Genomic DNA, 24,120 nt, shown 5'->3' with positions numbered 1-24,120 from the left:
GGCATGATCAAAATTGAAGGAAAAATAATTTTAGAATTGAGGACAGTTGTAGGTGGATGACTTGGAGTAACCAATAGGCAATGAGGACCTAAGGAACGGTGAGCATGCAAAAGAGAAAGGGGGCCAGAGCATGGGTAACAAACTGCAAAGTGACTTTTGAGAGCAACTGCATTTGTTTGTTTTCAAGAGGTGGAGAGAATTCAGGATCATCTTAGATACCACTAAAAATCTGCCTATATGCCTTAGGTTGCCAGCCCTTGTCCTATGTGCTACTAGTGGACATTGAGCGACTATAAACATTCATTGCTTTTTCTTTTGTGTAGTAAGAAGAAAACATAACCTATAGACCATCTTCTGGCAGAAGATGATAGATTTGGATCAGAAACGGGAGGTGTTGGAAGCCAGGAATCAAAAGTGAAGAAACTCTGTAAGCCCTTGGGTGAGAAAGGTGACAGGGATTAAATAATTAATTAATTATGTATGTATTTATGTATGTGTTTATGTATTTATTTAATGACATGTCCCACATCATCGTTACATGGTCATCTAACGTGAGTGCATTGCTAGTAGCCAATAGGTTCCTTCACAAATGGTAGTGAGAAAATGGAATAGAAATAAGCTGCTGGAAATGGGTCCCGGTCACACATTTCTCCACAGGCTGCTTCAGTACGTACTCTCTGTCATCCCTCTGCCTGCATTCTCTTCCACTTATTTCCTAGGACACTTCCCTCTCCTTCTTGGGGCTGAAGGTAACTTGAAATACCTCATTAATATCCACAGCTAACATTTATTGAGTCCTTGTTACTGCTAGGCACCATGGTGTTGTGCTGTCCCTGCCTAATTTCATTCCCTTCTCAAAATAACCCAATACTGTAGATATTGTTATTATGATCCATGTTATAGTGAACCATCTGAGGTTCTGAGAGATTATGTATCTTTCCTGAGACCTGACAGCTAGGAAATGGCAGAACCAGACTTTAATACTTTCTGACTTCAGATTCCATACTTGTGCCTTCTTTCTCTCTCAGAGAAAAAAAATGGGAAACTACCCTTATACCTCCTCCTATACCACAACAGGTATTCCAACTTGGCAGACATCTTTTTGAAAAGTTGTCAATCCATGGGATTTAAAAGCATTAAAGTTTTCATTATGAAATTTTTGAATATCAGAGATGAGAAAGAAATCACCTATTATATTGCTGACCTTACATAACTGTGATTAATATATTAATGTATTTGTTTTCAGGCTTCTTCCATATAATGTGTATATTTCCCAAAAGTACATATATTCTTTCATATCCTGATCTTTTAAATATAAATAGGATTTTCATGCCCAGATTTTAATGATTCTCAAATGATAACATGAGTTTTCTAGCAGTTTGAAGTTAAAGAAAGCCCAATAAATGAATGCTTTTTTCCATGTATGGAATATTACATGTTTTGCACTTGTCACTTTTTTTCCCGTGTTCAGAGAGTGGTGACCGTTGTTCTAATTGAACTTTTGTATAACACTTCAGTATCATGGACAAAGAACATACTTTCCCAACTCAAGTATGTACTACCTGTCTTTCCAGCTCTTGTTCAAATGTATATCCTCTTTAAGCTTTTTTTGATTTCCAAGCCTGCAGTGACCTTTCTCTACTCCAATCTTCTCAAGGGCTTTCTACTCACATTTGACATTCACCATGTTCTACATTTGCTAGTTATAATATTTTTGTCCTGTTTTCTTATACCTCTCTTTCTATCCCCAACACCGAATCCAGTGCTTTTTCAGTGTCAATTTTTTTTGCATTTTGGTATTCAAATCAAATTGCTATTGATCAACTTTTCCAAGATTCTAGAATAGCTAAACTTTCTGGTGTGTCTTTCCATCTTTTTATAGGTTCCTATCACTGTAACCATGCCAGAAATGACAGAGAATGAGACTCCTACAAAAAAGCAGCACAGGTATGTATCCATAGTCCAAAATTAATATACTTTGAGCAAGTAAGAAGCAGAATTAGTTCCTATTTTGCTAAGTAGGTAGTCCTTAGGGAACTTTTATGTGGATGCTTAGAAAATTATTACTTTTCAAAAATACATGTGGATAAATACTAATATAAATAGATTTACTGAAGGGGGTATATGGCTAAAATTTACCTCTCCTCCTCATTCTGTTAGCAGTATGACAAGAAAGAATGACTATCAGTAGTTTAAATAGTATATTACCAGATCTATGCTAAATGTTTAGTTTCTAATGACATTTTTACTTGCATACAGTATTAGTTTTTGGATATCCTAAGTTCATGTAGGCTGTAGTCAGTTTGAGTAGACATTTTGTGACATTACAATCCATTAATACCAATATGCATATCAGCACAATATTAACTCCTGGTTTTTTGTATAACATAACCTCTCCTGAATTTCCAGCATTTTGGGTAACATTTCTGCTTAGAATTGCATGGTCAATGCTTTTACTAATATGAAAATCACTATCCTCTTTCCTTATCAAATAGCTATTAGAGAATGCTGATGTATTGGGCAATTATGCATAAAAGGGAAAATCAATGTTTTTAGTATATTGGCTTTCAAGAAAATTTAAGAGTTTATGCAATCTAAGGTACAGAAATGTAAAAGACAGCTCAAATGCGAATTGTCAGTGCATGGGTGCTGTTGGCCGCCACATTTTCCTCCATAGGGATTACAAAGATACTTTCTACTGTTGCTTTTCTCTTGTACATACCCACACCCGCTCCTGCCCAGGTGCCAGGACAAACATCAGCAGTCACCTACTTGGCACATTACTTTGCGAATTTATTAGCAGCTAAATTACATTCCAAATAAAGTTTTCCATGATTGCTTTACTTCCTAACCTATGACTTCTGCGTATGGAAGAATAGAGAGTTGTAGTTACTTTCAGAAATTGTGGTTTCTAAATTTATATTGTGGTATCTGCTTTTAGGCTTTTATACCATAATGTGTGTTAAGAAAATTTTTCTTTAGATGGTTGCTTATTGATGCAACATATACAAATTCGTAAAATTTATTTTTATGATTCTCAAAATATAAAGTGGTAAGAATGGTTTCCCATTATTTCCGTGTCACCTTTATCTATACTTTTTGTTTCAGAAAGAAAAACCGGGAGACACACAATGCAGGTAAAAACAACCATTTAAATTTTACTTGTTAGTATTTTTTAAATTCAAAATGAAATGATACTGCAGCTAATTATAGGTTTTTATGTTATAAGTATAGAATCATTATTCATTATGCTTTAGGAAAATGTTCGTTTATTGTTTTTGACAAAATACTCCCTGAGTCTCTTGAAGATGGTTTGCTTACTTTTCAACTTCTGATTTGTAGCCTATTTAGATAACTTAAGAGATTTATATATTTCTGGAGCTAGTGTTTTAAGTGATTTCACCCATCAAATCCAGATATATTTGTCCTAAATAGAATGAAGGGTATGTGTCTTTGCAGAAATTCTAGAGGGGGCTGGCTGCATAGAGGTGTAGGTAAGAGAGGAACAGCAGGCTGTAGATCTTAAATTGTGGAATTCTCGATTATAGGAAGAAATGTAGGAAATAAATATTTGATTTTATCTCCAATATTGAAATTATAGGCCAAAGCCAAATAAACATATATAGAAATAATAGCGCATACGTTTGCAATTTGACACATTGTTTAACATTTCATTTTCCATCAAGAAGTGCATTCAGATCTAAAAAAAATTATTTTAGACATTAATTTCTATTACTCTATAAATGATATCTTCCTTTCCCTAAGGAAAGGGCACTTGGGAAAATTTTATCTATGGAAAGATGTGTTGAATGCTGGTGGGATATCGATGTTTCCCAGAATGAGGAGTTTATTGCCTTTTAAACCCCATTTATTACTAGGGGTAAAGAGCTGACACTTTTTTTTAAATCTCCACACATTAAAAAATCCACTCTTAGATAACACATACTGTTGTTAGAGAATTCAGAGGAAAGGTAAGCCAAAGTTTATTGCTTTGCTTTTTTTGGCTGTATGAATTAAATCTAATCTTTTTTGGCCATCTGAGCTAAATCTTTTTGATTAGAATCGCCTGTCACATGGTGCCATAGATATATCCTTACCATAACTTAGTAAGAGAGAGTAATTAGATGTCATTAAAAAGGTTGCCCTTACTGCTAGATCATGAAGTATATATTTTGCAAAACAAGTTCTACTCATGCTCTAATCTGAAAGATCATCTTTTTAGAAGCACTGGAATCGTTTGTTAAAAAGGAAGGTTTTAGAAAACTTTCTAACAGAAAAGAGACAAGACTAACATTTCTACTTACAGTGTCTTACAGAAATTATTTATATAATCTCTTGTATTCTTTTGCCCCTTTCAAAGTTGTGGCACATAAGGCTGGAACATTTTGCTGTTGATTGAGAAGTTGTAGGTTTTCCAGTTTCTTAGATGGGAAAGATCCTGTGGGACCAAAATGGAGATATCCCATAGAGAAAACCAAAGCAATGCCTTTCTTGTCTATTTTAAGTCATAACTAATAGCTGTTTCTATTCTAAAAAGACCCTCTGGTCATCCTAAAAGTGTTTTAAGTTTCTTTAACCTGTCTAGGAAGGTCTCAGTTGTACATTTGCCATAAAGAGGCAGCTTTTTAATAGCTTGTTAGTATGTTCTTTACATCTGGTTCTCAGGCCAGGCACGGTGGCTCTCACCTGTATTCCTAGCACTCTGGGAAGCTGAGGCAGGAGGATCGCTTGAGCTCAGAAGTTTGAGACCAGCCTGAGCAAGAGCAAGACCCTGAGGTCTCTACTAAAAATAGAAAAAATTAGCTGGGCATGGTGGTGTACACCTGTAGTCCCAGCTACTTGGAAGGCTGAGGCAGGAGGATCACTTGAGGCCAGGAGCTTGAGGTTGCAGTGAGCTATGATCACATCACTGCACTCTAGCTGGGCAACAGAGTGAGATTCTGTCTCAAAAAAAAAAAAAAAAAAAAAAACGGTTATTAAAATCTCTAGTAATTACTTAAACTAAACTGTAATAGAATGATGGTCTAATAGTGATAGAATATTAGCAATTCCTCTTTGTTTACAATTTGAATTTAATTTTTATCAGTGATATTGTTTAAAATGCTAATAAATGTATTGCTTATGTCAATTTGTATAACACTAGACTTAAAATATGACATTTTTAGAAATCTTATTTACTTATTATGGTTATTTGTCTTTAGTAGATAATGTTTGATAAGAGTTTTTTAGGGATTTCTTTACCTAAAATTTTTTTACCCAGGGAGAATGGGGCACTTTGGCAGAGTAGTATAAGTTTTGATAAATGATTTTTCCCCCTATCTAGTGGAGAGACATAGAAAGAAGAAAATCAATGCTGGGATAAACAGAATAGGAGAGCTGATCCCATGTTCTCCTGCCCTGAAGCAGGTAAGGAGTCCATTCATATTTTCATTCATTACTTGTGAACAGACACTTTCTAAGTTGTTTTGGTGCTTAGAATGATTTTTTTTGTTCCCTGCCACTTACGGTTTTTTTGAAGTTATTGCCTCATTTTTCATTTGCTTTATTTTCCGTATACCTGTTTTTAATTCTTCCCACATTTCCAACAATCTCTAGTACAGTTTCTACATGGTCAAATGTACCATATAATTTCTAGACTCTTAAGTTGAGTTTTCTCTTCCATTACTAAATTAATCCGAGGATTGTGTTTATATACATGCCACTCTGTTTACCAAGCATTTCTTTTGTTTTTCTGCCAATGCATGTTCTTTACTCTCTTTAAATTCTTTTTTTTTTTTTTTTTTTTTTTTTTTGAGACAGAGTCTCACTCTGTTGCCCAGGCTAGAGTGAGTGCCGTGGCGTCAGCCTAGCTCACAGCAACCTCAAACTCCTGAGCTCAAGCGATCCTCCTGTCTCAGCCTCCTGAGTAGCTGGGACTACAGGCATGCGCCACCATGCCCGGCTAATTTTTTCTATATATATTTTTAGCTGTATAATTTCTTTCTATTTTTAGTATAGGTGGGGTCTCGCTCTTGCTCAGGCTGGTCTCGAACTCCTGAGCTCAAACGATCCGCCCACCTCGGCCTCCCAGAGTGCTAGGATTACAGGCGTGAGCCACCGTGCCCGGCCTTCTTTAAATTCTTAACTAGAATCTTCCAAGGATATCTTCTTTATTTTATTCTCCATGCCCTATGAACCTCAATTAGTACTTAAAATCTCTTCTTCAGGTGTAACAGTTTTCTGTAATGAGCACACCTTTTAATTTTTTCCAATAAAAAAAATTTTTCCCAGTAATGAGGATAAAGTATGCTCACTGAAAACAAAACAAAACAAAAAATTGAAACAATGTGGAAAGCATGAAAAAGTTAAAAAACTAAATTTTTTAGTTATTTATAATTCCCAAGTTATAACCACTATTACAGTGTTGTTACACATCTCTTCAGATATTGCTTTATGAATCTTTGTGTATATACATCCAGTGCTATTTTATAACCTGCTTTGTCACTTTCACTCTGGTACACAGTGGACATTTGGTTGTAGATTCCTGTCCTCATATAAGCTCCTTTCATTTTAATTATTATATAATGTTCCAGTATAATGGGATATCATAATTTGCAATAGTCTTTTTTGTTAATAAATTTTTAATTAAATTAATATATGCAAAAATTAATGCCGCACATAGCAAACAGCACTAAAAAGCTTACCAACAATTGTTAATTTCCTACCTGCTTCCCAACCCTAACACAGCTCCCCAGAGGCAACTATTCTGAACTGTTTCTTCTAGTTTTTACTGTTACATTTCTAAATAACATACTTATGTTGCTGTATCTTAATTTTTCCATTTTATTTTTTATTTATTTATTTTTTTTAGAGGCGGAGTCTCCTCTGTCACCTAGGCTGGAGGAGTACAGTGGCATGATCATAGCTCACTGTAACCTTGAACTCCTGGGCTCAGGTGATCTACTGCAGCCTCTTGAGTAGCTAGGACTATAGGCATGCAGTATCACAACCGGCTAATTTTTATTATATAAAAAAAATTTTTGGTAAAGACAGGGTCTTGCTATGTTGCTCAGGCTGGTCTCAAACTCCTGGCCTCAAGCAATTTTCCTGACTCAGCCTCCCAAAGTGCTGGGATTACAGGTATGAGCCACCACGCCTGGCCAATTTTACCATTTTAGATATTATCTATCAACTTCCTATTATGCTTTTCCCATGGCTTCCCCTTCTCTGATCCTCCCAATATAATTCTATCACAACTTTTGGTTAAAATTGGCATTCAGTTTTTATGTTATTAAGACCTTGTAAATACTGTTCATTTGTAACTTTTGAGTTTTTGGGGCAAATAATTGCCTCATAGTTTTTCATTTGCTTAATTTTCCATACACTTATCTTTAATTCTTCCCATATTTTCAACATTCTCTTAGTACAGTTTTCTATGTGGTTAAATGTACCACATAATTTCCATTTTCCCTTTTTTTCCTTTGAGATTTTACTTCTGAAACCCTCTGTCCTCCTTTTCATTCTCAACCGGTTGGTCTCTTCCAGCTCTTCTGTTTTTAATTTCAGCTCTCATATTTTTAGTTTCCAAGAGTCTTTTTTCTTATTCTCTTGTTTGTGACTTTTCATACCATATGTTTGTAGATACAATCTTCTCATCTCTGAATGTTACTTAGGGTTTTTTTCCTGAAGTTTTCTTTAATTTTCTGGTTTTGTTTCCCCTGATTTCCTTTTTTCACCTTTTGTTTTGATATTTTATCTTCCTTTTTGGAGGCTTTTCTTAAATGTTTAGTGATATGTAGCTGTTTTTTCATACTTGAGAATGAGGCATTAAAAAGCTGATTAAATAGCCTTGTCATTTGGTGGCCCTAAGTGTTACATGATTAGATTGTGTGCTAGTTTTGTTGTGGAACTAAAAATTATCAGTATTTGTAGTTTCTTTCTTTTGTTGGACAAATATTAAATTTTTTTTTTTTTTTCCCCAGAGAGGAGTCCATCCATCTCCTACCTGGGAGCGGGAATGGTGGGAAGAGGAGTATAAGCCTGGTTGCCGTTATTCTGGGGGCTGGGTGGGGGATGGGGCTAGATAGTCTCATGCTTTAGTAGGCAGAGTTTTACCAGACTCCCTGTTTTCACTTAGGAGCTTCATCTTGTCTACTTTTATGCCAAGTCTCCCTGACGTTGAAAGTCTCTGGTTCAAATTTCATGGAAAATAAATGTGTCTCCTGCAGTTGGGACAGGAAAGGACAGTCATCCAGTTGCATAGGGTGTGCATATGTGTTGGGGAGTGTTTCCTTATCACTGTTTCATTAAGAGTCTTTCAACCAGTCCCCTCAATTGTAACCCTACCTCACCGCCCCTGCAGTAGTAGCTGGTGCTTCTCAGTGTTGAAGCTGCCTAGGATTTGGAAGGGCCACCTCAGCCTGCTTCTCAGCATTATCTCCCTTGGAAGGGACTTACATTTCAGTCTCTTTTCACTCGTCCCTACGGAGTGGACTCAGACTTTCATAAATGTGTTTTTCAGTCTTTTAAAAATGTACTTTCTGTTTCCTTAACACAGTGGCACACTGTGTCTTCTGATTTGGGTTTTTTTCCCCCTACATCTCAATGTGTTCTGGTAGCTGCTCAGTAAATACTGGTGTTTGCCCAGTAAAATCTCATTTTCCTGCTCTTGGCTTTTGTTTCTCCAAGTTTCTCTGAAGAAAGAAAATCCTAACCATTTCACTTCCTTGATGTCCTAGAATGTGCGAAGGAAGTCAGTATTTGGCTCCCAGAAGCAGAGCAGCCTGAGATTCTCTTTCTATTTATCCGTGCTCTGCCCCATCTCCAGGAGAGGGGCGGGTGGCTGGGCATTATCAGCTTCTGCCTTTGTTCAGATTCTTGTTTTAGTAAAGGGCAGTATTTTTTTTCTCTTAAAAGTAAAGAATTTCCTGGGTTTATGTATTGGGTCTTTGTTGAGACTCAGTATAAGGAACCCAGAACTATAACTTGCCAAACAAGGGACTAAATCACAGTGAGTTCTACATGAAAAGAGCTATCTGTAAAGTACTGGAGATATTTAATAGTAAAGATGAGTAGAAATTAAATAATCACTGCAATATTTTTAATAGCTAGAGAATAAAAACCAGAAATGACTATTAGGTAGCTTCAATATTTATCAGTAATAGACTGGTAAATAAAATAAATACAGTCATTAGGAAGAATAAGATAGATATCTAAATGCTGTATGGAAATGTTTCCAAGATATATTTTTAAATTTAAAAAATGCAACATATTGTTTATAATGTCCTATCTGTTTTTTTAACAAAGGTATATATAGGCATATATTAGCATAAGGCATTTCTTGAAGGATATACAAGTAACTTTATGGTAGTTGCCTCTGGAACAGAGTCTGGAGAGCTAAAGCAAGAAGAATAGTACTTTTTGGTATACATCTCTTCATACAATTTACATTTTTTGCCATATGCATATTGTTTTCAGTTTTAAATATTACTGATTAGTACAATCATAAAATATAATCTTTTTGAAAAAGCTTAGTTAGGAATAGAATATACTGGGAGTATGACACCAAAACTTAAGTAACATTTCTTTCTTGACTTGTTATTTACAAGAGTTTGTAGTTGTGGTTAACAGAGTAAAGAATAACATTAAAATCTAAAATCTTTACATCGTCTTAAAGGCCTTGTCTGGCTTCTTCTACCATTCTTCGCCTATATACTTTGATTTAGCCCCACTCACGTCCTTACTGTTCCTCAAACATGCCAGTCCCTGCCTGAGGGCCTTTGCTCTGCTGATTTTGCCACCTGGAGCCTCTTTCTTCAGATATCCACAGGGCATGCTTCCTTTTGCTTCTGAGTTTTTGCTTAAGGGCCTTCCTCACCTTTCATATAAAAACACATTGTAGCAGAGTGTCTAAGTTCAGGCTGCTATGATAGAGAATACCATAAACTGGGTGACTTAAACAACAGAAATTTATTTTTCACAGTTCTGGAGGCTGGGAAGTCCAAGATCAAGGCACCAGCCCTCAAATCCTAGTGAGGGCCTGCTTCCTGGTTATCTCCTCAGATGTCGGAGAGAGAGATCATCACTCTCTGTCTCTTCTTATAAGGGCACGAATCCAATCATGAGCGCTCCACCGTCATGACCTGATTACCTCCTAAAGGACCTACCTCCAAATGCTATCACAATGGGGGTAAAGGTTTCAACTTATGAATTTTAGGGGGACACAAACATTCAATCCATTGTACAGAGTAACTCCACCATCACTCTAGCCTCCTCCTTACCCTGCTTTATTTTTCTTCATTCATGTGTGTGTGTATAATCTTACCACCATCTAATTATTGTGTGTATGTGTGTGTGTGTATGTGTGTGTGTATTCCTCAAGGGCAAAGACTTTGTCTGTTTTACTACTATATGTATCCCCAGTGTCTAGAACAGAGCCTGAAACATAGTAAATGCCCAATAAATATTTAATAAATGAAAAATGAACAGTGGAAGCTTTTGAATATGGTGCTTGTTTTAAATTTTGAAAAGATATATAACATATATATGATACAGACAAACATTTAAGTTTCTTCTGGCAAGTTCTTACCCTTCTGTGAAACTTTTAAACGGTTAATTTTTTTTTTGGCAGAGCAAGAATATGATCCTGGACCAAGCCTTTAAATATATAACAGAATTGAAAAGGCAAAATGATGAACTCCTGCTTAATGGAGGAAACAATGAACAAGGTAAGGATTTGAAGATTCTCACTTTTTGTTGTTTTTTTAAATGTTTAGGACTTTGAGTCACAGTGAAACTTATATTAAGATACAGAAGGCTTTTTTACCCCAAAACATTGTTAAGACCCTGCATTTAAATGGTCCGGGAGAATAATGTTGCAAATACATTCATTTTAGTTTAACTCTTTTCCTTCCTCTGTGAGCAACTCTAATCTTGTAGGCATCCACAATTTTGATTTTGTACTCTTCTGGGGAATTCATATTTGCCTAACTCATAATACTATTAATAATAATACTAAATCTCCTTTATTTCAGTTTTATTCTGCAGCTAGGGGGAGTTCTGTTCAGTGTAATTAAAAATAAGATTAGGATATGCCTGTGCCAAGACTTAGCTATGCATTAACTAAAAAGGCCAAAATATTCAGTTCACAATTGTTTATATCGCGTGTGATGTGTGCATCAAACTGCCTGATCATTTAATGATATTTGACTTTTAGATAGAGGTGACTTTTTTATGCTGTCCAGTGAGTTCTGTTTTTCCACCAGTTTTGGAGAGAAGATTTCCTTATAGCAGCCGAAAAGAAAAACATCCCAGGCAAGTGTAAAGCTCAGGGTAGTAGGCCAGTTTGAATTGTCTTTTATTTATGGCTCTGACAAGAGCAGAGAGAGAATTTCCTATGACAACTCAGTAGGCCACTTTAAAAGGAGGGGGAAAAGGCAGAATTTGCTAAGGTAGGGAGAGTGCTGGGCTATGTTTATTGTGATGGATGAGAGGGATGCTGGAAAGCATATCCAGGAGGCCAGCATCCAAAATTCTCCTGTTTACTTTTAGTTAAATAGCCACTTACCCCCTCACCTAGGTCAGCTGTCTTTTATGGTCCAGGTCCTTTTTTGCAATGCTGTCAGATGGTTACATACGTAATACAAGTTTGGTAACCATTTTGCGGCACTCTGCAAAAGGAATGGATGGTAAGGCCAATAAGAGTACATTTTTCTAATGAAGGCTCCTTTGATTTCAAAGGACAGAGGCTGAGGCAATCAAGTTTGAGAAAGGGGAAACTATTGAAAAAATACAAGTTGCATGGGGCTCATAAAAAACTGACCAGCCAGGCCAGGAGTTGGGGGTAGCACCTGAGGCAGCTTAAATCTGGCTATTTATCATCTCAGCCATGATCATGATTTCTGTGGTTCTTCTTCTGTGCATCTGCACTATCTGCTCTATCTTCTTTTTTCCTCCCAGCAGCTTTCTTCACTTACTCATTGTCCACATGCACAGTGTTCAAAGCAATGGCCTTGGCGTCAGGTCCACCTGGGCTTGAGTCTCAGCTTCCTTTACTGACTCAGTACTCTTTGGCCAATTACTTAACCTCTTCAAGTCTCAGTTTCCCAATCTTATCTTTCCCTTTCTTTTCCCTTTCCTTTCTTTCCTTTTCTTTTCTTCTCACTCCATTGCCCAGGCTAGAGTGCCGTGGCATCAGCCTAACTCACAGCAACTTCAAACTCCTGGGCTCAAGTGATCCTCCTCCCTCAGCCTCCTGAGTAGCTCGGACTACAGGTGCACACCACCATGCCTGGCTAATTTTTTTGATTTTTAGTAGAGACCTCAGGGTCTTGCTCTTGCTCAGGCTGGTCTCAAACTCCTGAGCTCAAGCGATCCTCCTGCCTCGGCCTCTCAGAATGCTAGGATTACAGGCGTGAGCCACTGTGCCTGGCTGAGTTTCCCAATCTTAAAATGAGAATGATCATAATGTATACCTGGCCGACTTGAGGAAAATTATGTAACTACTCTGAGCCCATCTCTCACATCTAAAAATGGTGATAATAATAGGTAGTTCCCATCTTAGGGTTCTTATGAGGATTAAAAGAGATAATACAAATAAAGCACTTAAAGCCTAGCACATAGTAAATGCTTGATAAATGTTAGTGTTATCATCATTGTTGTTATTATTAAATGAGACAGTGAATGAAAAGTGTCAAGCAGTAAATGTGTAATAAATAAGAGTAGTGATTGTTATTAGTTGGTCCATAATGTCCGTGGAACACTGGCATCTTTCTTTTGCCTCTTAGTTCAAGTATCCGAGAAAAATAATCTGCTAGTCTCAGCTCATCCTTGTTGGAATGGAACTTTTTGTTTCAGGCTATCTCCTAGGGCATTAGCCTTGAGGTTTGGTTGGGGATGGATTAGAATACTCACCACTATGCATGGCAGATGGGGACCTAGGAGGTCACAGAACACAATACCGGCAGCCCAGGCTACCCCATTAGTAGGGCCTGTGGGTGAAACTGTCTCCCTTAGAAAGGAGTAGGGCTATGACAGGCGCCTTCGCCATTCAGTAGTGTACCCCCACTGTCCCTCCCACTGCAAATGCAGGTTCCATTGTAGATGCTTTCTTTGCTGCTCTACCACTTTTCTTGTTACATGTTCTTGTTCCTTTCGGTCTCCATGGGTAAAATAGAAACTAAAGCCATTTGTAAAAGAGACTATCCATTACCACCACAGGTAATGTTAGCTGTTGCAGCATTTAAATGGTTTTATACTGATATTCAGTGTTATTTTCCTAGCATGTTACCATGATATATACATGTCTTCTCTTGCTTCACCTATGTAGCTGCCCTATTAGAAATTTTTCAGTTAGGAATTTTGAGATTTCTACATTATGAGTAAATTTTCAGTTGTTGATCTTTAAAGGTTTATACTTCTAAAAGGAAGTCATATGGGTTTGAGATACCATGCTAAAAAAGAAGAAAGAAGGTGTATTAGAAAAGAGCTGAAGATTCTCAGTTGAGGTATTTAGAATGCTATAATTAGAATTCAGTTGTTTAGGGCACAGCTCTTTCCCAAGTTATTAAAAATACTATCATTCACCCGTATTTTTAATTTTTACTTTTAATATTATAGCTGAAGAAATTAAAAAGCTACGGAAACAACTAGAAGAAATCCAAAAAGAAAATGGCCGATATATTGAATTACTGAAAGCAAATGACATATGCTTATATGATGACCCTACAATCCACTGGAAAGGAAATCTTAAAAACTCAAAGGTCTCTGTTGTTATTCCTAGTGACCAGGTTCAAAAAAATATCATTGTTTATTCCAGTGGGAGTCAGCCTGGTGGAAACAGCCAGGGAACAGCTGTTCAGGGGATAACCTTTAATGTTGGTCATAATTTACAAAAGCAAACTGCCAATGTGGTGCCGGTACAGAGGACTTGCAATCTTGTGACTCCTGTGTCTATTTCTGGAGTTTACCCTCCTGAAAACAAGCCATGGCATCAGACCACGGTTTCTGCATTAGCTACCAACCAGCCGGTTCCTCTTTGTCTTCCTGCCACCATTTCTGCTCAAAATATTCTCGAGCTTTCCACCTCTGAAAGTGAATCGAGTGTGCCTGGTGCCACTGGTAGCTCACTGATTGCTGTTCCAGTTGGGCCTGAACCTCATCAACATCGTTCCTTGAACACATGTTTAAATGATCAAAATTCTTCTGAAAATAAGAATGGACAAGAGAGCCCCAAATTATTGAAGAAAACAGCCGCTTGTGCTACAAGCATTCCCCCCAGTTCCTCAGCAGCTGCTACTAAAGTGCACCATGGAAACAAGTCCTGCCTGAACGTACAGGACTTCAGAGGTGATTTTCAGAACACCTTTGTTGTTTCAGTTGCCACCACTGTCTGCTCCCAGCCTCCTAGATCCGCAGGTGATTCTTCTCCAGTGAGCACTAGCAAGAGTGCAGGCTCGACAAGTACAACCACAGTGGTGGCACCATCTGCCCCCGGAGTAGGGAAGACCACCACTCTTGTAAGCACTCTTTCTGCAAACCCTTTGGACAATGGTTGGACTCTTTCTTGTTCTTTGCCTTCTTCAAGTGTTAGTGCTTCAGATTTGAAAAACATTAATAGCCTTACCCGAATTTCTTCAGCTGGAAACACACAGACAACATGGACTACTCTGCAACTGGCAGGAAACACTATTCAGCCCTTAAGCCAGACACCATCTTCCACTGTGACTCCAGTATTAAATGAGTCTGAGACTAGCCCCACCACAAGCAACCACACTAGACATGTGGCTGCAGGCATTAACTTGAGTAATTCCTTTCCAGCAGATGGGCAGCCAGTTGAGCAAGTAGTTGTAACCTTGCCTTCGTGTCCATCTCTACCTATGCAGCCACTAATTGCCCAGCCACAAGTTAAATCTCAGCCTCCAAAAAATATCCTTCCACTGAATTCAACAATGCAAGTGATTCATATGGCTCAGCCAGTTGGCCCAGCTGTGAATGCAGCTCCAACAAATCAAAACGTTATCATTCTTCAGCCGCCCAGCACCACCCCGTGCCCAACAGTGATGAGGGCAGAGGTTCCCAACCAAACAGTAGGTCAGCAGATAGTAATCATACAGGCAGCTAATCAGAATCCTTTGCCACTTCTCTCTGCTCCACCTGCTGGTTCTGTTCGACTGCCTGTCAATGGAGCCAGTGCTATAATAGGGTCTAATAATTCAGTGCAAAATGTTTCAACCCCACAGACTTTTGGAGGAAAGCATCTTGTCCACATATTACCAAGACCTTCATCTTTATCACCATCTAATTCAACCCAAACTTTTTCTGTTACTATGTCAAACCAACAGCAGCCTCAAACCATTTCTTTGAATGGGCAGCTCTTTGCTTTGCAGCCTGTGATGTCTTCATCAGGAACTACAAATCAAACCCCTATGCAAATTATTCAACCCACCACCAGCGAAGATCCAAATACCAACGTTGCCCTGAATACATTTGGTGCTTTGGCCAGCCTCAATCAAAGCATATCACAGATGGCTGGGCAAAGCTGTGTACAATTGTCTATTAGCCAGCCTGCCAATCCTCCAACTACTGCAAATAGTCAAACCACCCCAGCTAATTGTGTTTCTTTAACAACAACTGTAGCACCTCCCATGACAACAGAGAATTCAGCCACACTACCCAGTACTTATAATCTAGTGACGACTCCCTCAGTGAACACTGTTGCTTGTTTGCCACCTAACGTGAAGTCAAAAAGGTCGAATAAGAAGCCAGGTGCCAAGAAACACTTAGCAGCAAACAAGTCGGCCTGTCCCCCGAATCCAGTCAGAGATGTGAGCAAGTTGGACTGCCCCAGCACTGAAGGCTCAGCAGAGCCACCCTGTAACGATGGACTGCTGGAAAGCCTCCCTGTTGTGTCACCATCTGTCCCTGCGTCCCAGGCAAACAGTGTAAGTGTTTCTGCTTCACATTCGTTGGACATTCTCAATTCGGAATCAGTAATACCCGAGTCTGTGTCCAAATCTAAGTCATCAGAAGAGTCCAGCTCACCCTCCCAGGAATCTGTAACAAGTGAACATTTTGCAATGGCCCCAGCAAAATCCAAAGATTCTACCCCCAGTTTGCAACGAGAGACATCTCAGGATAAACCACCAACTAGTTTAACAGTGTCAGATGCTGCCAAATCCTGCACTTCAGCCAATGCGTTGATTCCACCTCCAGATGATCCTCACATTTTGGTTTCTCAGGTTTCTGGTTTGTCATCTACCACAAGCACTACAAGTACTGACTGTGTTTCTGAGGTAGAAATCGTTGCTGAACCTTGCAGAGTGGAGCAAGAGTCATCGGATACAATGCAAACCACGGGTCTCTTAAAGGGGCAAGGTTTAAATACATTGCTATCTGATCTTGCTAAAGAAAAAGACCCTCAGAAATCATCTCTTTCAGATCAGATGGATCATCCTGACTTTTCTTCAGAAAATTCTAAAATAGTTGACTCGAGTGTTAATTTACATCCCAAACAGGAACTGTTACTAATGAACAATGATGATAGAGACCCACCACAGCATCATTCCTGTCTCCCTGATCAGGAGGTTATTAATGGTTCTTTGCTCACCAGTAGGCAGGCTGACTCTCCCATGTCAACCAGCTCTGGCAGCAGTCGTAGTTTCTCAGTTGCATCCATGCTTCCTGAAACAACTAGAGAGGATGTGACCAGCAATGCAACAACTAATACGTGTGACAGCTGTACCTTTGCAGAGCAAACAGATATAGTAGCTCTTGCAGCAAGAGCTATTTTTGACCAGGAGAACCTTGAGAAGGGAAGAGTTGGCCTCCAGGCTGATGTAAGAGAAGTTACTTCAAAGCCTTCTGAAACATCATCTTTAGAGGGAGACCCAGCTTTCAAATCACAGACACCTAAAGAGAATAGAACAGGACAGGCAGAAGCAACACCAAATGAATTCAATTCTCAGGATTCGACTGAAGCAACGGTGGATAGGCCCCTGGAGAAACCAAGTTGTTCTCTAGGAATTAAAACATCAAATGCCTCTTTACAGGCTTCGCCGTCTCAGCCACCAAGCATCACCAGTTTAAGTGTAAATAACCTTATTCATCAGAGCAGCATCAGCCATCCTTTGGTCAGCTGTTCGGGTTTAGCCCAAACTTCAGAGCAAACAACTGTTCCTGCAACGGTTAATCTGACTGTTTCATCTAGCTCTTACGGCAGTCAGCCCCCTGGACCATCTCTGATGACCGAATATTCCCAAGAACAGCTAAACACTATGACTAGTACCATACCAAATTCACAGATTCAAGAGCCACTCTTAAAGCCAAGTCATGAAAACCGTAAGGATTCTGCCAAGCGTGCTGTCCAAGATGACCTTTTACTGTCTTCAGCTAAACGTCAAAAGCATTGTCAGCCAGCCCCGCTCAGGCTTGAAAGTATGTCCCTGATGAGCAGAACTCCAGACAGCATTTCTGATCAAACTCAAATGATGGTTAGTCAGATTCCTCCCAACACTTCAAACTCAGTTGTGCCTGTTAGCAACCCAGCACATGGAGATGGCCTTGCACGATTGTTTCCACCTGGTAACAACTTTGTGGCCCCTGCACTGAGGCAAACTGAAGTTCAGTGTAGTTCTCAGCCTTCAGTTGCTGAGCAGCAGCAAACCCAGGCAAGTCAACATCTACAGGCCCTGCAACAGCATGTTCCAGCTCAAGGGGTATCTCACCTTCATAGTAACCATCTGTACATAAAGCAGCAACAGCAACAGCAAGCAGGGCAGTTAAGAGAGAGGCATCACTTATATCAACTGCAGCATCATGTACCTCATGCAGATAGCTCTGTACACTCTCAGCCCCATAATGTCCACCAACAGAGGACTCTACAACAGGAAGTTCAGTTGCAGAAAAAGAGGAATCTCGTTCAGGGCAGTCAGGCCTCTCAGCTTTCCTTACAACCGAAGCACCATGGAACGGACCAGTCCCGACCCAAGAGTGGTCAGCCACATCCCCACCACCAACAGATGCAGCAACAAATGCAGCAGCACTTTGGAAGTTCCCAGCCAGAGAAGAGCTGTGAAAACCCTTCGACTAGCCGGAACCACCATAACCATCCCCAGAACCATCTCAATCAAGATATTATGCACCAACAGCAGGATGTTGGAAGCAGACAGCAAGGCTCAGGGGTTTCTTCTGAACATGTATCTGGGCATAATCCAATGCAGAGGCTTTTGACATCAAGAGGCTTAGAGCAGCAAATGGTGTCCCAACCAAGTATTGTGACTAGACCTTCAGACATGACCTGTACTCCACATAGACCGGAGAGAAATAGAGTTTCAAGTTACTCTGCTGAGGCACTCATTGGAAAGACATCTTCTAATTCAGAGCAGAGAATGGGTATATCAATTCAGGGTTCCAGAGTTTCAGATCAGCTTGAGATGAGAAGCTATCTTGATGTTCCTAGAAATAAGAGTTTGGCTATTCATAATATGCAGGGTCGTGTGGACCATACTGTAGCCTCAGATATCCGCCTTTCTGATTGTCAGACATTTAAACCAAGTGGAGCCAGTCAACAGCCCCAGAGTAATTTTGATGTACAATCTTCAAGAAATAATGAAATAGGTAACCCTGTATCCTCATTGAGGAGTATGCAGTCCCAGGCTTTTCGAATCAGTCAAAACACTGGCCCACCACCAATCGACCGTCAAAAGAGATTACCTTACCCACCAGTTCAGAGCATCCCAACAGGAAATGCTATTCCACCAAGGGACAGTGAAAATACATGTCACCAGAGTTTCATGCAGAGTCTGCTTGCCCCTCATCTTGGTGATCAGGTCATTGGGAGCCAGAGACCACTCTCAGAACATCAGAGGAATACACAGTGTGGTCCATCCTCTGCAATTGAGTACAATTGTCCTCCAACTCATGAAAGTGTCCACATTAGAAGAGAGAGTGAGAGTCAGAACAGGGAAAGTTGTGACATGTCTTTAGGTGCAATTAACACCAGGAACAGCACCTTGAATATTCCCTTTTCAAGTTCCTCTTCCTCAGGAGATATTCAAGGTCGAAACACAAGTCCCAATGTTTCTGTACAGAAATCCAATCCCATGAGGATTACTGACAGTCATGGGACCAAGGGCCACATGAACCCTCCAGTCACAACTAACATGCATGGGGTTGCAAGGCCAGCTTTGCCACATCCGTCTGTGTCTCATGGAAATGCTGATCAAGGGCCTCCTGTACGCCAGGCTAATTCTTCGGTTCCCCAAAGATCAAGGCATCCCTTGCAAGACAGTAGTGGTTCCAAAATTCGTCAGCCTGAAAGGAATCGTTCTGGAAACCAAAGACATAGTAATGTCTTTGATCCAAGTCTTCCCCATCTTCCTCTGTCTACCAGTGGCAGTATGATTCTTGGACGTCAACAACCTGCTGCAGAGAAGAGAGGAAGTATCGTTCGTTTCATGCCTGATAGCCCACAAGTACCTAATGATAATTCAGGTCCTGACCAGCATACGCTATCACAGAATTTTGGTTTTCCCTTTATTCCTGAGGGTGGCATGAATCCACCAATAAATGCTAATACTTCTTTCATTCCACAGGTTACTCAGCCTAATGCCACTCGAGCGCCAGCCCTCATCCCAGTAGATCCCCAAAATACCCTGCCCTCCTTCTATCCCCCATACTCTCCTGCCCATCCTACACTGTCCAATGATATCTCGATCCCCTATTTTTCTAATCAAATGTTCTCAAATCCTAGCACAGAGAAGGTAAACAGTGGAAGTTTAAATAACCGATTTGGATCAATTTTGTCTCCTCCCAGACCTGTTGGCTTTGCCCAACCAAGTTTTCCTCTTCTTCCTGATATGCCACCAATGCACATGACCAACTCTCACTTATCCAATTTTAATATGACATCTTTGTTTCCAGAAATAGCTACAGCTCTCCCTGATGGTTCAGCAATGTCACCTTTGCTTACAATAGCAAACTCCTCTGCCTCTGACTCTTCTAAGCAGTCCTCAAACAGACCTGCCCACAACATAAGCCATATTTTGGGTCATGATTGTAGTTCAGCTGTTTAAATACCAATAAACTAAATGTAAAGGTAACGGGTAAGATTACAAATGTATTTGTGTGTGCATGCACACATACATGTACATGAGCAAAGGGGATGTGTGCGTATGTGTCTTCATGTTTTGTTACCTTCTGAATGTAGGGAGGCTGTGTCAGAGATGAAGCAAATATGGGATTGTCAAAAATAAGTTATCTTTCATTTTCAACTGCATGGCATGCTTTTTTATTTTCCAAGCACATTTGCATTTCCAAGTTTGATTTGTTTTTTTTTTTTTTTTGTTTTGTTTTTTTTTGAGACAGAATCTCACTCTGTTGCCCAGGCTAGAGTGAGTGCCATGGCGTCAGCCTAGCTCACAGCAACCTCAAACTCCTGGGCTCAAGCGATCCTCCTGTCTCAGCCTCCCGAGTAGCTGGGACTACAGGCATGCACCACCATGCCTGGCTAATTTTTTCTATATATATATATATTTTTTAGCTGTCCATATAATTTCTTTCTATTTTTTTAGTAGAGATGGGGTCTCGCTCTTGCTCAGGCTGGTCTCGAACTCCTGAGCTCAAACGATCCGCCCACCTCGGCCTCCCAGAGTGCTAGGATTACAGGCGTGAGCCACCGCGCCTGGCCCCCAAGTTTGATTTGTAATCTTATATTCCCTAAATACTAATCACCTGGAAGTTGGGGGAGATCATCTTGGCATGTGCTGGGTAGTAGGAAGGAGTCTAGATTTTAAACTTAATTGTTGATAAATCATAGAATAGATAGTTGAGATTGTTGCGTGGCCATCTAAACATACAGGCAACTTGATAAAACACAGTGGCTCATAACCAAATGCTGACTATTGTCAACATCTAGAACAGTTTCTTACCCATGGCAGGTACTGAATTGATGTTGAATTAAAAGTCTGTAGTTATCAAGCAGTTAACAAATAAATGAAATGTTTAATCAGCCTTTATTCCCAAGGCTTGGTTTAGATAGAGGCTTCTTTCTTATTGTAACAATCCATAAATTATTTGAATTCCATGTCTTATTCTTTAAATTCTTTAATGTGCCAAGATCCTTTAAAGCAAAGGTCTTCCTCAGACAATTAGCCTTACAAAGAGAAAGCTAAATAGTACATAGATGTTTTCCATTTTGTACTTGCATTTGCTTCAGGGCCATAAGGATGAAAGTAGTTAGATTGTGGAATTTTGCATGAGTTCAGTTAGCGATTGGTGTTTCATCAATTGAATTTTGATTTAATATTCTCTCTTCATTCTGCTTATTTGATCTTCAAATGAATTCTTTTGCATTCGTTTAAATATTAGGATCGATCAGTAAATAGTGTGTTTGGAATCTACATATTTGAGCCTTACTTTTAAAATATTTCTGAATAGAGCTTTAAGCTCTGTCACTATTTTAATTTACTGATGGTATTTATATTTTTAAATACGGCATTGTATATTGCATTGTTATTCGTTACAGAATTATAATGAGAAGATGAATTTGTTCATTATTTTTCTTGTTGGTAGATGTGAAATGGTGCTTCAAAAAAATAGTCTTTATATATGTCCGTGTGTGATTTGTGTGTGTGTGTGTGTGTGTGTGTGTGCACAGACAGATTTTTAGAGTCTAGACTCGCCCTTTAAAGACAGGCCTGCCATCTGAAAATGGAAAATTGACACCTGAGACCTGATAAAGTGTAGAGAAACTTCACGTAGGGAGGAGTTTTTAAAAGTCCCACTGAAGTTAATAATAAATTTAAAAACGCATATATTCAATTTTCAATACTTTAAAAACCTAAGAAAATAACAGTATACACTCATTTTCTTAAACCCATTAAGCCCATTACTTTTTGTTGTTATATTCTGCCAAAAAAAACCGGGATGGGGTGGGAGAGATGCATATAAATTGTTCTGTCTACTCTATTAACAAATGAACACAAGGACCAGCATTTTTTTTTTTTTTTTTTTCTTATCCTAAAAAAGCCTCCTAAGGCCTGGTCAGAGCAGTTAACTCCAGTGAATACCTCTTCTAAAGACTCAGCAAAAGGGTCAGTTGTGCCTCTTTAACTGTTCTTACCAAACTTTCCTATCTTTTTCTGCTGCTAACTAAAGCAGCTTCCTGGAGGCAAAAAAAAAAAAAAAAATGTAAACAAGAAAAACCTGTATTTTCTTCCTTCAAAATGGTCTTGGGGTAGAATAAGAGAGCCTCATGAATAAGTTACTTAAAAAAGACAACAGAGAAAACACGATAGTCAAAACTTTTTATTGAGGAAAAAAGTGACATTTATGACTTGCTTTTTAATTCTCTTAACTGAATTTTAAGCTTTAATGTTCAAGTTTTTCTTTGTACTTGAAAAGTCTAATCTACCAATTTCAAGAGGGGGCAGTTTTCTATGTGTTTGGCATCCATCTTCCCTCCGTCTCTCTACTCTCTCTCCCTCCTCCCCTCCCTCCTTTACCTCTCCTCCCCAGTGGGCACCCCCACCCCCACAGTGGCTGTTCAGTTCTGGAGGACTGGGGGCTCTAGGTATAATTGGAATTAAGGTAACAGGCTAAGGAGAAGGTCAGTTTGAACATTGCAGTGCAAAGGCCTCAAAGCCTGCTACTTTCAGATATTTCTGTTGCATTGACTATATTTTCCTGCTCAGCTGCATTCAGAGATAGCATTTGCATTTCTCAGAGCTTTCATTCCAGCAATATAACATTTTGATCTTGATTGAGTCTCAGAAGGCTTATTTGATCATCTGAAGAAAGATGTGACCACCTGCAAATAATCGGGCCCCTGCTTATTTTGTAGCTCTAATTATTTTACACAGGTGCATGTATATGTAAGAGTTCATTTCATATATGGGCTCAATTCCAAAAGTGTTCAGACTATAGTACTTATTTGATTTAAAAGCATGAGTATATGAGATTTACTAGCAGTATTAAGTATTTGATAATTAGATCTACATAATTTCTGGGAGGAAATTTGTTATATAATATCTGGTGGTATCTGGATATAATTTTGGTAAAGGAATGGCAGAAAATGTAGTCAATTTTGGTTATAATGAATGTAAGGTTATTCTTGGCTTACTATATATGACTATAGAAAGTAAAACCAGTTCCACAAGTAATTTTGTAACTTCTGGAAATACACAAAGTTATGTCTGAGTCATAAGTGAGAATCATTGATTGAATCATTTCTCTTTGTCTTTTTTAGCATTATTGATCACATGTAATCAGTTATAGAAACTGGTTGATTCCTCTCAGCATTTAACGGTAACTTCTAATGAAGTGAAAAATTTCAGATCTCATGTATAAGCTTTTTTTTTCTTTTTTGGGGGGGAAGGGGGGGACCTGGTCTTACTTTGTCACCCAGGCTAGAGTGCAGAGGGGTCATAGTAGCTCACTGCAACCTCAAACTCCTGGGTTCACTTGATCCTCCTGCCTCAGCCTCCCAAGTACCTAGGACTATAGGCATAGCACACCTGGTTAATTTTTCTTATTTTTTGTGAGACAGGGGTCTCTCTATTGCCCAGACTGGTCTTCAACTCTTGGCTTCAAGCATCCTCCCGCCTTGGCCTCCCAAAGTGCTAGGAGTACTGGCATGGAGCCACCAAGCCTGGCCTAAGTATATGCTTTTAATGAGTCAATCATAGATGAAAGAAATCCAGTTTGATGTCATTTCTTTTTTGTGTGTGGAAAATATAAGTTGCTTTGAGATGGCTTGTATGTTTTATACCACTTCAGTAAATTTGTTTTTGTTTTATGCCTTGGGGCACCAGAGATGGCACCTTTTTTCTAAGTAGGTCATGGGAATTCCACAGTGATCATGTTTCATAAAATTTAACATATCAGAACTGTGAAGGAAAGGGAGGAATTGTTCTTTTGCAGCAATTTCCAGTCACATATCAGGGTTATGTTGAACTGCAACAAAGATCAAGTTTTAAAAATTAACCTTCGTAAAATACAAAATTGTTTAAGCATTTGAAAGATAATTCACTTGCCTTTTTCTTGCCTTCTAACATTAGCAATTTCATGGAGAGGCTAAAACTTATACTCCAGAAAATGTGGAAACACATTTTAATGGGAGTAAAATTTTAAAATTTTGAGTAA

At 39.0% G+C, this 24,120-nt stretch overlaps 1 protein-coding gene across 2 annotated transcripts; it reads left to right on the top strand.

The window, feature by feature from the left end:
• The first annotated feature begins 328 nt into the window (after positions 1–328).
• On the top strand, positions 329–20,290 carry USF3 (upstream transcription factor family member 3). Of its 2 annotated transcripts, none has more exons than XM_069475094.1 (6): positions 329–427; positions 1,883–1,947; positions 3,109–3,137; positions 5,324–5,406; positions 10,610–10,706; positions 13,597–20,290. In XM_069475094.1, exons 2-6 carry the CDS (start codon positions 1,901–1,903, stop codon positions 20,049–20,051), a joined length of 6,711 nt encoding a protein of 2,236 aa, XP_069331195.1. In that variant the 5' UTR covers positions 329–427; positions 1,883–1,900; the 3' UTR covers positions 20,052–20,290. The 2 variants fall into 2 exon arrangements, with proteins under 2 accessions (XP_069331195.1, XP_069331196.1); XM_069475095.1 differs by having other exon boundaries at positions 420–448.
• Positions 20,291–24,120: the final 3,830 nt, after the last annotated feature.

Source organism: Eulemur rufifrons, chromosome 7, assembly GCF_041146395.1.
Source record: "Eulemur rufifrons isolate Redbay chromosome 7, OSU_ERuf_1, whole genome shotgun sequence".
Classification (NCBI taxonomy): domain Eukaryota; kingdom Metazoa; phylum Chordata; class Mammalia; order Primates; family Lemuridae; genus Eulemur; species Eulemur rufifrons.
Note: the sequence above shows the minus strand (reverse complement) of the source record. Positions and strands in the feature narration are given on the sequence as shown.